Source organism: Arachis stenosperma, chromosome 4, assembly GCF_014773155.1.
Source record: "Arachis stenosperma cultivar V10309 chromosome 4, arast.V10309.gnm1.PFL2, whole genome shotgun sequence".
NCBI classification, from domain to species: Eukaryota; Viridiplantae; Streptophyta; class Magnoliopsida; order Fabales; family Fabaceae; genus Arachis; species Arachis stenosperma.
The window spans coordinates 1521178-1534655 of record NC_080380.1 but is presented as its reverse complement, the minus strand read 5'-3'; the positions used below and the strand labels follow the sequence as shown (position 1 = coordinate 1534655).

Sequence of the window (13478 nt, the reverse complement as noted above, 5' to 3'; positions counted from 1 at the left end):
TGTTTAGAGGAATCAAACATTTGAGATCTTAAGGTTAGTAAAATAAATTTATTAAGATAAATATTTTCAATTTTGTGAAAATAATTTATGAAAACATAAACGTTCAAATAAGTTTTTAAAAAATTTCAGATTGAACACTTTTTCAACAATTTTTTATTAACAAATTGACTCATTTGTCGTGTTAATGGGAAATTAATTTGTCATGTAATGATGTCCTGAAGTAATACCCGAAATCAAGGTAGATATAGGTTTAGACGTGAGGTTAAGATATTTTTGGGTGAAGGTTTTGATTTGTTTATCGAAACGGTAGATTGTTTAATAATATCTTTGCTTGGACAGTGATGAAAATACTTATAAGAAATTTTAATGTTAAGTTAGTAAAGGTTTAAAATAAGTTTAAATTAATTGAGATTGACAAATACTTAAATTAAATGAAGTATTTATAAAGATAAATAATGACTTGATCATCTTTCTTAAATTTCTCCACTTATAATAGTGGACAATTTCTCCCCTCGTATCTAGAGTGTTATCTAACGTTAGAGTAGTGGATGAATTATGAATGAATATTTGAAGTAATGATTTAATAAGGTTTTGTTTGTCATGCAAGTCGGATTAGGTACGATTTATGGAGCTTGTGCCTCGAGTAGATTGGGTGAATTGAACTTTGTGGCTAACTGGTGTGATCTATGTGGATCTGTTAAGTTTTTATGGATCTTTTGTGTATTTGAATTATAGCTTTAGTTTTGGGTCATATGAACAAATGATAATTTTTTAAATTAATTTTTTTAATAACATTTTTAAAGATTTATTTTTCTGATATGTATATTAAAATTTTGATTAAAAATGACAAAAATTGATTTCTAAATATTAATTACAACAATTATTTAGATATATAAATAAATATAAAAAATAAAATTAAAGAAGAGAGGAAGAGAAGACTTATCTAAAAGTGAGAGTGAAATGAAAGAATATGAAATTAGGGGTGGCAGGCGGGCATGCCTGTCCCGCCCCACCCTATCTATATTGAGGCGATTCCAAATTTTTATTCTATTTCGTCTAACTATAAATTGACTCACTTGTCTATTAAGGTGGTCTCAAATTTTTATTCTATATTGTCTAACAGTGGATTGGCCCACCAATTATCTTTTTCTTTTCAAAAAACTATTAAAGTATTAAATATTAAAAAATATATAATTTTATAAACATTTCAATAAATTTATAATTTTTAAAGATATAAAAAATGATAATTTTTAAATTTATAAATATTAAAGTCTTTATAATTTTAAATATCTAATAAAAATAATCATCAACCAAGTTTTTTTAAAAAATAATAAAACTATATTATCCAAAGCGAAATAAATATTGTCCAAAATATATAATTAAACATTGTTTAAGTCTCTAATCAATTAAATACGGTTCAAATTATAACTTAAGGTAAAACAAACAAACATTTCAAATATAAGCATAGAAATAACGTTCAAGTGAATAAACGATACAGATTAGATGAATTTTCTTAATTTTTTTTTCAATTATTTAGTAAGGTATTTTTTTTTTTGGCTACTCAAACGGTATCCCCCCAATTCGATAGGTTAAGGATTAATCGCTGCATGCACAAGATATGATTCGAACTCCCGACACTTACTTAAGCGGACGAATAAGCTGACCACTCAACCAACCTAAGTTGATTATTATTTAGCTTTAAGGTATGATATCTCATTTTACACCATACCAAAATGGCCGCTGCTCTCTCCCATATTCTCACCAATTTTTGGACTTGGCCCACTCAATTTTAGTCAAAACTAAAAAGAAAAAAAAAACTGATTTTGGTAAATAATTTTTTTATACTTTATTTTAAAAAAATAATTTTTGATTTGATTAAAAATAACTATGTTTATATCAACTGTGTGGATAATTAATATTCAAAAAAAATAATGTAATTAAATAATAATATAAAACTATTAACCCATCAAAATTAAACCCATACAAAAATCTCCTATTGCTTCAAAATCCGTTAAAAAAAAAAAAAAACTAGTCCTAGATTAAGGAAAAGCAAGAAAAGAGGTGAAGAGTAAAACTAAAAGATGTGTGTGTGTCTTCCTTATCCTGATGATATATGTAGTGTATGTTGCCTCTACGCTTCCAACAACTAAAACACTCATTCGTTCTCTAGTCTCTAGCTCCCTCGTCCTGTAAATTGCAACATGATATGACATAACGAGATAAGAGGACACTAGAATGTCGTGCTTCTTAGTGCCTCACTTCAACTTCAACGCCCTCCCCGACACCCTTCTCAGTAACCGTCTTCGTTCTCTGCTTTTTCTACTTCAATTGCTATTGGATTCCATTATCTTTTCTTTTTGCTGTCCTTACATTAAATCAAATATAAACAGGAGAAAACTTGTGTTCACATCAGCCACTACCCTCTCAGGTACACCTATAATCACTAGCTGTGTTGTAGCTTTTATTTGAAATGGTCAAATTAGCATTTGTGTGAACACTAACAACAGTTCGGATCAAATTAAAGTTGATAGCTGAGAATCGTTAGATGAATTATTTAACTTTTACCTATCAACTTCAGATGGAGATAAATGCACCTGAGTTTTCACTATATTGCTTAAAAGGATAGAGGCAAAGGAAGGAGTTAATACTCAATTTAGTCCCAAACCTCGCACGCGAGTTTCAATTTAGTTCCTGAAATTTTAATTAGTCCCCAAATTTTATAAATGTACCTCGCATTAGTCTATGAGACAATTTTTAGTTAAAAAACGTTAATGGAGTGTTGAAATGGACAATCAAATGCCATACTGAAATATGTAAAATGATATAGTTTTGGTTTTGACATTTAAATAGCTCAAAAATGATATCGAATCACTTGTTTTGTTAGGTAAAGTTTCAATAAATATCACTTATGATGTTTTTTAGTTATTTAAGTGTCAAAACCAAAACACATCATTTTACAGAATTTAGTGTGGCATCCGTCTGTCCATGACAGCGTTCTATTAACGTGTATACATTGAAAATTATTTCAAAGACTAACATATTTGTAAAGTTTGGAGACTAAATAAAGACAACTGAAATTTTAGAGACTAAATTAAAGTTCGTATGTAAATTCAGAGACCCAATTAAGTATTATCTCCAAAGGAACTGATTATCTCTATTCACTCTCTGTCTATCTCTCTGCAGAGATTCCTCCAATGTTCAACCTCAGCTTCACATTCAACCTCCAATAACTACCGTCCGGCTGTCATTCTTCCCGTTAGTGTTCTCTACTCTTTTGTGATATGATTTGATTTCATTTGATTTGAATTTGATGTCATTCATCACTCATTATCAGGGCTTGGGGAACAACTCCGGCGACTACCTCAAGTTAGAGCAAACTCTAGAGGATAAGTACGGCGTGCCGACGGTGGTGGCAAAGGTGTCAAGAGTTGATTGGCTGCGTAACGCTGCCGGTTTGGTAGACCCCAATTACTGGCGTGGCACCCTTCAGCCAAGGCCTGTCCTTGATTGGTATTTGAAGAGAGTTGATGATGCTGTTCAAGAGGCTAAGCTCTTGGCACAACAACAAGGTCCTCCTTCTCTTCTTTTCTTACATCCCTTAATTAAGGCATAACCAACCTTAGCTTGTGTTGTTACAGATGCAAGTATATCCCTCATTGGCCACTCCGCAGGAGGATGGCTTGCGCGTCTCTATATGCAAGATTTTGAACTCTCCCACCATGTATCCTTGTTATTAACTCTTGGAACTCCTCACCTGTAATTACTTCCTTTTCCAATTTGTTCTATCCATGATTATACTCCTGTTCTCTAGGTAGCGTTTGTTTTGAGGTATTAGGACAGATACTGGAAGACTAAAACTCAATATCATGTTTGTTGGTTCAGACAATGGTACTAAAATTTTTGTCTCTATCTCCAAAATTTCAGTATTTCAGTACATCTAAAAAGTAGGGACACAGCGAACTAAAATTTTTAGAGATAAAGACTGAAACTTTAATAACATTTTATACCTAAAATACTCTCATTTTAATTAATTAATTCCAATTTTATCCTTTGTGCAAATTAAATTAGAATTTTATTCTTGTTTCAATTCCTGTCTCCTAATTTACACCAAACAGAATATTGAAATTTATTTCAGTCTCAGTCTTTCGGCTTTAGCTCTCCACCAGACACTACCTTAAGGTATTGTCAAATTTGGTCTCTAAAATTTCGAGTGCTTATTAAATTAGTTATTGACTTTTAGAATTGACCAAATAGAACCCTAAATTTACAAATCGTAAATCTCTATTCGTCCAATCAAAACTATCAGACTAACACTTTAACATTGTATGTCAGTGTTAATGACAGCTGAATTAGAGAAAAAGAAGATTTACGATTTGTATCTTCAGGAACTAATTTAGTCTTTTCCAAAAGTCAGATACTGTTTTTAATGAGTGATGATAATTTTAGGGACTATATTAGTCATTACCTCTTTATTTTTGTAATCGGAAATTTTGTATCGTTAATGAATCTGGACAGTTAGCATGAGAATGAGGGAGTAAAGAAATAAAGCTGCTGCTAATGATGAAATAATTGTGTTTTCAGCCCTCCTCCAAAAGGCGTGGCAGGGGTTATTGATCAAACTCGGGGCCTCCTTGATTATGTCGAAAAGAATTGCTCTAAAGCTGTTTACACCCCTCAACTTAAGTACGTGTGTATCGCAGGAAGGTATATATACTTTACAGTTCTACTTCCGCTGATAAATGAACTAAATGAATATTTATGAGGTTAGTTGGTAATATTCTTATAAATAACATGACTCTTGTATCATTACTGAAGGTACATTCAAGGAGCTCCGCTTTGGGGCAGCTCAAATTCAGTTGCAAACGCGGAATTTGCAGTTCCAGCAGGTGAAGGTGTAAACATGAAGCCGGAAAGTGGAAGCACATTACGTGGTCGCATTGTTGGGCAAGGTTACAAGCAGGTATGTGGGGAAGCAGAGGTGTGGGGTGATGGCGTGGTACCTCAAGTATCAGCTCACTTGGATGGCGCACTTAACATTTCTTTGGATGGTGTTTACCACTCACCGGTGGGTTCCGATGATGAACTCAGACCATGGTATGGCTCCCCCTCTGTGTTGGATCAATGGGTACAACACCTCCTTCATTAGCCAGCATGGGGTTGCTATAGAGAAACGCCAGAGGTCATTTGTTTTTGGCCATCAGTTAGTCATCAACTCAATTTCTTTAGTTTAGTTCTTTTAATCTAATAATCCAACAATATGCTTTATCTTATATTTTTAAATATTGATAGCTAACTGATGGTCAAAACAATAAATTCGAATGAGTTTCTAGTATTTCTGGGTACTATATATACGTTCCCTTTTATTTTTCTTTGCACCTTATATCCATTTTGTTACCATATATTAGGAAGAAGAGTAAATAGCGAAAATAAACGTACAGTAGATTTACTTACACATATTTATTTATTATTTTTCTTATTTATCTGGACAGTAAATGTCTATATTCAATTTTTTAAATAATACTTAACTTCTGTGTATTTGTATGAAACTATATATGAATCGTACATACTTATTTTTTTATAATAAATATTTATTTTTCTATAAAATATATTTAAAAAATATTATGTACAGACAAAAAAATAATTATTATACTGTATATAAATATATGTATAATTTAATTTATTTTTTATATATTTTTTATATTTTAATATATATTTTATGCTAATAATTGATTTTAATATACATTTAACATAACTTATAGGAAACATTTTAAGTGTTCCAGGGAGCACCGGTGTACCAGTTATTTTAATCGTTGATTTCAATTAATATATATTATATATATTTTTTATAATTCAGATCAACGGTTAAAACAATTGGTGCACCGGTACTCCTGGTGCACTTGAAATGCTTCCTAACTTATATATTTATTAACGAGAAACAAAGTATATAAAAAACAAATATCGAGTGTGTTCTTGTTGAAAGGATGATCCTCTTTGATGGTTCTTCTATATAGCTTACTAGCATTTTGACAAGAACATCGATTCTCAGAAAAGAGTTATTCCTTGGCTAAAGTAAAACAGTGAATGTAGGTATCTACAAAAGATGTTCTAATACTCGAATTAGTGCATGAAAGATCTTAGTGTAGACTTTAGATGAATTAAAAACATACCTGCCTTCTTGTTTTATCATTGTGCTTTATAAGCTGTGCTCGGCTTACAGCCGTTTATCCGTTATGATAGTGTTAATCATGGCAATAAAGTATTTTAGAGCGATTTAAAGTCGTTTAGAGTATGTCGAATTCATACGTTCAAACTATAGTAACGACTACAAACTAGAGTGCATCAATGTATATTTCAATAAGAGAAAGTTTAGGGGATTAGCAGATTTTGTACTTTTTAGCTATCAATAATGTTTTTAATGGTGTGAGATTGCATCTAATAGTGTAGAATCATTCAATTTCCTTTTGATGGTTAAGTGCTGACCAGAATTTAACAAAAGTGCTGCCTCCTAGCACTCCTCTTTCAATAAATCTCCTGCTCCTCCGATAAAGTCATCAAAATCAGACAACCAGTGAAATTAAACTAATATTAATTCGGTTTTATTAGAATCCAACTAGGAGTGAAGCCAACTCCAATAATCTAGTTGAAAAACAAATCTGTTACAAAACAAAATAAAAGATAATTCTCCACTATCCTAATTTTTTGAATTTTAAAATAGAAAATAAAAAGGAGTTGGTTTAGTTGGTTTATAATGTAATTGACTTCCTAAACTTTTTCATAATAATTAGAATCAAGGGATTCGAATTGCGACCAAATTTTGAATCACGAATCGTTTCGAATAATTTCAAATAATAAGATTCAAAAAATAATATAAAGTTTTTATATCTAATAAATAAAAGTTTTGTATTTTTATTGAAAGATTACAACTACAATTAAGGGATGGCACAAGGACTAAATTTTGGTGTGATTTAAAAGTGAAGGAAGGTAGATTATGTGAGAACTGAGAAGTTTTCCTGTTTATATAGAGCAGTGACAGCAAAGGAATGCACCATTAGTGAGTGTGGTGTTTGGAGATGGAGCCTTCAATGGAGAAGACATTTGAGGGAATGGGAGGAGCATGACTTAACGGAAAAATTAAACACTAGATATAAGTTGAGTAGGTCTTGCATTTTAGAGTTTGGATGCAAATTGTGTGTTTAGCAATTAGCTGAAGATGTTTAATAAGTGATATTGTTAGTCTATTTTGTGTATAAAAATGAATTATTAGATATTCAATACTTTTATCAGGGATCATGTAATAAGTATCAAATGCTTCCGAAGTAAATTCACTAGCATTAAAGGAAATTGTTTTAATTAAATTTTCTAAAAATTGTGCTTTTAATTTTATAATTTAAGTAAGTAATCTTACAAACGCTAAGTTGTGAGATAATAATAAGTACATATGAGATCATCTTGAAGATATAACAATTAGAGATTCTCTAAATTTTGAATTTTCAATTTAGAAGGTAAAGTGTAATCTCTTTTTTTTTTCAAAGATAAATGTTATTTTATTAATATAAAATAAAAGTATTTCCATAAAGAAGTACAAAAGAATTGGGTATTCCCATTTATCACCAACTGTGACTGAAAGACTGAGAGCTTAAAGAAGAGTAAAGTAAGAGTAAAGAAAATTAGCAGCATCTATCAGGTATGGCTCACGAGTTCACGCACTAAATTGCTGGCTTCTTTCACTATCTCTGGTGCCGGGCTTATTACCTTCTCAAAAACACACCGATTCCTCGCTTTCCAAGTGCTCCAACACAGCGCCGCTATGAGGAGGGTCTTCTGTCTACCGTCTAATTGAGCCGCTGCCCAAGATAAGACTCGTTGCCACCAATTGAAAAATGTCTCTTCTTCTCTCATCTATAAGTCAGGGGTTATTAAGCTTAGTCTCCATATTATTGAAGATAAGGGGCATTGGAACAAAGCATGAGAAATTGATTCAGCCTTCAACATGCATCTTGGACAAGTGGCAGGAGTGGATGCGAACCGGCTGTGGACTTGTTGCAACATTGGAAGCTTTTCACGAAGACTTTTCCATAGAAAAATCTTAATTTTATGTGGTAATTTCAACTCCCAAATGCTATTCCAGACTCTGTTGTGTATGTTCTGGGGCTTAAATGAAGTAGGAGAATGAAAGAATCCATAAGCAATTTTGTATCCTGACCCAACTTCATATATACCAGATTTTGTCCAGCACCAATTAACTTCATCCTCCTCCTTTGTTGGTTTGATTGAAAAAAATTTATTGCATATATCAACTGAAAAAATCGACTCAATCAGATTTCTATTCCAGCTTCTATCAGGATTTAGTAACGCACTATCGTAATACACTTGCAGATCTGGCGGGATTGTGAGTGCATTTTGAGGGACATTAAAGGGCACTGGTGGTGGGAGCCAGGGGTCATGGAAGATGCGAACATTAGTGCCAGAGCCTATTTTCCATAACAAGCCTTTCTCGATCACCTTGCGCCCTTCAAGAACACTTCTCCAGCCCCACGACGGTACGCTTCCTATCTATGCATGTAGAAAATCTGTATATCTGAAATATTTAGCTTTGAGCATTCTTGATAGAGTAGAATTAGGGTATTTCATTAGACGCCAACATTGTTTTCCCAATAAAGCCAAATTTTGCGCCCTTAGGTCCTTGATTCCCAGCCCTCCATTTTTCTTCGATCTCGTCATTGTGTCCCATTTAATCCAAACCATTCTTCGTTCTGCGCCTTTTTGACCCCACCAAAATTGCGAGAGCATGCTATGAATCTCAGTCAACAGCGTGTCCGGGAGCTTGAAACAAGAGAGTGTATAAATAGGAATCGCCTCCCCCACCGCTCTCAATAGCGTGTGCCTACCACCTGATGACAATAGACTTCTTTTCCAACCCATAATCCTCTTCTGAACTTTATCCTTGATAGCTCTAAAGGTTGCTTTCTTTGATTTTTGAACTATAGAGGGCAATCCTAGGTATTTGTCTTGTGCTCTGATATGTTCAATATTTGGTGTCTGAACAATTGCTAGTCTTGTGTTTTGAGGTGTGTTGTGACTGAAAAAGATAGCTGACTTATTCAGATTGACTTTTTACCCACTAAAATCCTCATAGATCTCTAGCAATTCTAGAATACTTTGGCTTGTATTAGGTGCGCTCTTGCAAAAAAGGATTGAATCATCAGCAAACAAAAGGTGATTAACTGTTTGGCATCTCTGATTAACTTGAACTCCTTGAATTAATCTGTTTTGCTCTGCCTTGTGTAGTAAGAAGGAAAGTCCTTATGCACAAAAAAGAAAGAGATATGGAGATAGGAGGTCACCCTGTCGGATGCCCCTATTTGGCCTAAAATAGCCAAAAGGTTGACCTTCCACAACGACAGGTAAGAAACAGTCGTTACCAATTCCTTAGTCCAGTTAATCCATTTAGCATCAAAGCCCAGCTTATCCATAATATACCATAAAAAATGCCATTCGACCCTATCATAAGCCTTGCTCATGTCTAGTTTAATAGTCATCTCATGCTCTGCCCCACTTCTCTTATTTTTCAAATAGTGCATACATTCGTGGGCAATTAGGATATTATCTGAAATGAGTCTACCTTTGAGAAACGCACTCTGATTTGGGCTTATAATTTTATTCATAATACCTTGTAATTGATGCACCATAACTTTAGAAATAATTTTATACATAACTGAAGACAAGCTGATCGGTCGTACCTGAGTCATGTCATTGGCATCTGGCACCTTTGGAATCAAACAAATTTGAGTATGGTTGAAGCTTTTTAGAATTCTGCCACTGTGAAAGAAACTTTTTACTGCCTTAAAAACGTCACCTCCAACTATATCCCAGAAAAAGTGAAAAAACTTAGCTGTAAACCCGTCATCACTAGGAGCACTCTGAGCGTGAACACTAAATGTAGCTCTTTTGACCTCGTCCATAATTACTGGCCTTTGGAGCCTACGGTTCATGGAAGCTGTAACCTTTGGCTCCAAATCCTCTAAGTATGGATTCGGATCAGCTGAACAAGAAGAAGTAAAAATATCGCAAAAGTAGTTTTCAACTATCTTTGCAATATCCTCCGGTTTCGATACAATCTCATTGTCCCTCCCCACTAATCTCCAAATTCTATTCCTTCGCATCCTTGATTGAAATTTCTGGTGAAAGAATCTAGTGTTCTGATCTCTTTCTTTTAGCCACTTGACTCTAGATTTTTCTTGCCAATAGCTCTCTTCTTTCAAATATGCCAGCTCCAACTTCTTCTCCAAATTGGTAACCTCCTCTCCCCCATTGATTCCAGCCACCCGCAACTCCTTTAGTTTAGCTTGAAGGTCCTCAATTTCTTTTCGAGAGTTTGCTTTGTGAGTTTTCTACCATTGAACTAGTCTATGTCTACAAACTTTCAACTTTTGGGCCAAGGAGAACATAGCTGAGCCTACAACTTCCATTCTCCACACTTCACTGACAATTCTCTTGACATCCTCTTCTCCACACCCAAGGTAAAGTGTAATCTCTTACCTTTGAATAGTTTTTCTCTCATATTTTTCTTTGATCCCACCTGTAAAATAATTGGTGTGAGATTACACTTTACCTTCTAAAATGAAATTCAAAATTTAGAGGATACAAATCCCTAAAAAATATCTATGGTGAATGAATTGGTTCATATATATCATTTTGAATCTGCTCAAAGAATTCAAAAAATTTAAATCTAATATTTTGGGTGAGGTAATTAATCATGCCAAATAGTAAATTTATTTGGGCTAATAAATTTCTAGTTTACTATAACGTGATCCAGCTACATTAATATGGGTATAATATATACAAAAAAGAAGATATACAATTTTTCTAATATAATTTTTTTATTTGAATCACAATTCGTAATACAAAGGAACGTTATACTCATTTACTATCTCAATATAATATCCATTCTTACGATTATCTTTAAAATGTAGTAAGTTTTTTTGAAATTTTGTAGATAATAACGCATTATCTATAATGAGTTTTGTCCTTTTAGAAAACAAAATAATAATTCTTTCAAAGCCATCAATTATTTTACTTGTACCAATAATGATAACAACACTTGTCCCTTTATGTATAAGGTTGGCAAATATAAATTTTATTTTTGAGAATAATGTGTGTAATTACACTATCTGCAAGATAAATATATTTTTCTTGTACCTTCGTCATTTTCTTCACAAGAGAAAATAAACATGTAAAATTGTAATTCAATATATGTTTATCTTTAAATTAATTTTCTTACAAAAATCATACCTCAATTATTTTGTTAATGCATATATATGTAATGAGTTAAATTATATTCTTATTTGTATAGTTATTTTATTTATTGTACATATATTGTAATAATAACGCAAATTTATTTATTGATTCTTTAAAATTTATATAGAAGGACAAAAGTAAATACATTCAAACATAAATAAGTAAAAACATACATTAATATATCGAAAATCAAACATATAATTAAAAAAATTATTTAACATTTCAATTTTTTATTAGATGATCAATATTTTTTTAGCATTTTCAAAAAAATCAAACACATCATAATAAGCTATGATAGATCTTTTGAGATAAAATTATAAAATTAGTTCTTATTTTTTTCTCATTTCGTTTAGTAAAGTTTAATTAAGTACTTTGGCATACGATAAGTACTGACCAATGACCTTTACCACCACAATGATAACATCTAGTTTTTATATTTTTAATGTGCCCAATTTTCTTTTCTTTATTATCTCATTGATTTTTTATTATTGAAAATTCTTTTTCTATTTTTTATCATATTTATTATCGAAATAGTGACCTTTATCATTTTTAGGATTATAATGTATCACATTTACTTTGAAAAATTGAGCAGAGTGAGAGAGGCGAACTTCATGATTTTTTATAAGCAGTTCGTTATTCTGTTTTATCGTAAGAAGACATGCAATTAATTCAGAATATTTTATAAATTTCTTCTCTCGATATTGTTGTTATAGGAGCATATTCAAGGCATAAAATGTCGAATATGTTTTCTCCAATATATCTTTATCAGCAACATTTTCTCCATACTTTTTTAATTTTGAGGTTATTTTGAATATTGTAAAATTATATTTAATAATGGATTTAAAATCTTGTCTGCAGATGTAACTATTCATATCGAACATTTAAAAGAATCATCGATTTTATGTGATAATACATTTTCTCTGAGCTCTTCTATAATTATGCTAGATCTTTTATAATAAAATATTTATTTTTCAATCATTTATCCTGATGACGACAAGAAAATTTTGTCTTTGATCCTTTAGCATTGTATTATTGTTTGCTTAATGATATTACCGAGACCTATTGAGTCCAGATCTATAATCTATAATAAATAATTTTTTCAAAATTATGAAGTGGTATAAGTTTCAAATAAAAGAAGATTTGACATAATTAAAATTTTTTACCTTAAGAATTTTTATACTAATAACATATTGTGAAAATATAATAAATTAGATAAATAAGACTAAAAATTTATATATGAGAATATGAAAGAATTATATTTTAATAATATCCTCACAATATAATATTTAATAATTTATAAAAATATATTTTTTATTACACAAAAATTTAACACGAACTAGAATAATATATGTTCATACCCTGGCCCAATGTTAAGGGCCCAGGTCCAATCGAAAGGCCTGATCCAATAGATTAAGCCTGGCAAAGTGCCGACCTTCACATAAGAAGTCGGTGCCAACCACGACTTGGTCTGAAGAGGTCGGATGTGAGATTAGCTGGCAGATAAACACTCATTCAAATGAGTAACCGCCCCTAAAATCTCTCTAACCGCCTCATAAAGCCATATCTTAACCTCCCCAAGATAATGGGGACGGTTACCACCCTAAAGATACGGCACTACACCAACGGTGGTTATTGGCTCACCATTATAAATACACTGACACCCCTCAGGTATCTCTAAGTCCAATACTCTCTAGACCTGCTCACACTCTTGCTAACTTAGGCATCGGAGTGTCTTTGCAGGTACCACCCCCCATTCACACGCGAGCACAAGTCGGACGGAGCCTCCCGAGTTGCGGACCTACCCGGAGTTCTCCTCCATCACACACTTGGACCGCCAAACGCCATTCATCGTATTAATCTCCGGTTACCTACCGTAACATTGGCGCCGTTGCCGGGGACCCGCGAGATCATCCCACGATGGCAGATAGATCCCATGAAGAAGGCCATGTCGAAACAGATTCTGAACAAGAGAATCTAGACATGGGAAATGGCAATGAAGACAACGACCAGCACAGAGAGGGTACCTCCGGAGTAAAGAATCCGAAGGTAAATTTCTCAGATGGGCGTGAATCAGAAAAGGACGGACCATCCCACGTGGCTGAACTAATAGGATTGGTCCATAGCCGCCTGGAGCAATTGGAGCAAGAGCGGGAGAAACAAAAGGAAACCGAAAGGTATAT

At 32.7% G+C, this 13478-nt stretch overlaps 1 protein-coding gene across 1 annotated transcript; it reads left to right on the top strand.

Moving 5' to 3' along the window:
- Positions 1-2067: 2067 nt before the first annotated feature.
- On the top strand, positions 2068-5464 carry LOC130973476 (uncharacterized). Its single transcript, XM_057898028.1, has 7 exons — positions 2068-2293; positions 2391-2428; positions 3184-3255; positions 3335-3569; positions 3639-3756; positions 4582-4704; positions 4816-5464. The coding sequence occupies exons 1-7, from the start codon at positions 2236-2238 to the stop codon at positions 5144-5146; spliced, it is 975 nt and encodes a 324-aa protein (XP_057754011.1). The 5' UTR covers positions 2068-2235; the 3' UTR covers positions 5147-5464.
- The last annotated feature ends 8014 nt before the right edge of the window (positions 5465-13478 follow it).

What these genes read in the sequence shown, in the direction of transcription:
- LOC130973476 (XM_057898028.1), top strand. Translation starts at nt 2,236, where the DNA reads ATGTCGTGCTTCTTAGTGCCTCACTTCAACTTCAACGCCCTCCCCGAC. An exon ending in GTCCGGCTGTCATTCTTCCC is followed by an intron (nt 3,256 to 3,334) that starts GTTAGTGTTCTC and finishes ACTCATTATCAG; the next exon opens with GGCTTGGGGAACAACTCCGG. An exon ending in GCTCTTGGCACAACAACAAG is followed by an intron (nt 3,570 to 3,638) that starts GTCCTCCTTCTC and finishes GTGTTGTTACAG; the next exon opens with ATGCAAGTATATCCCTCATT.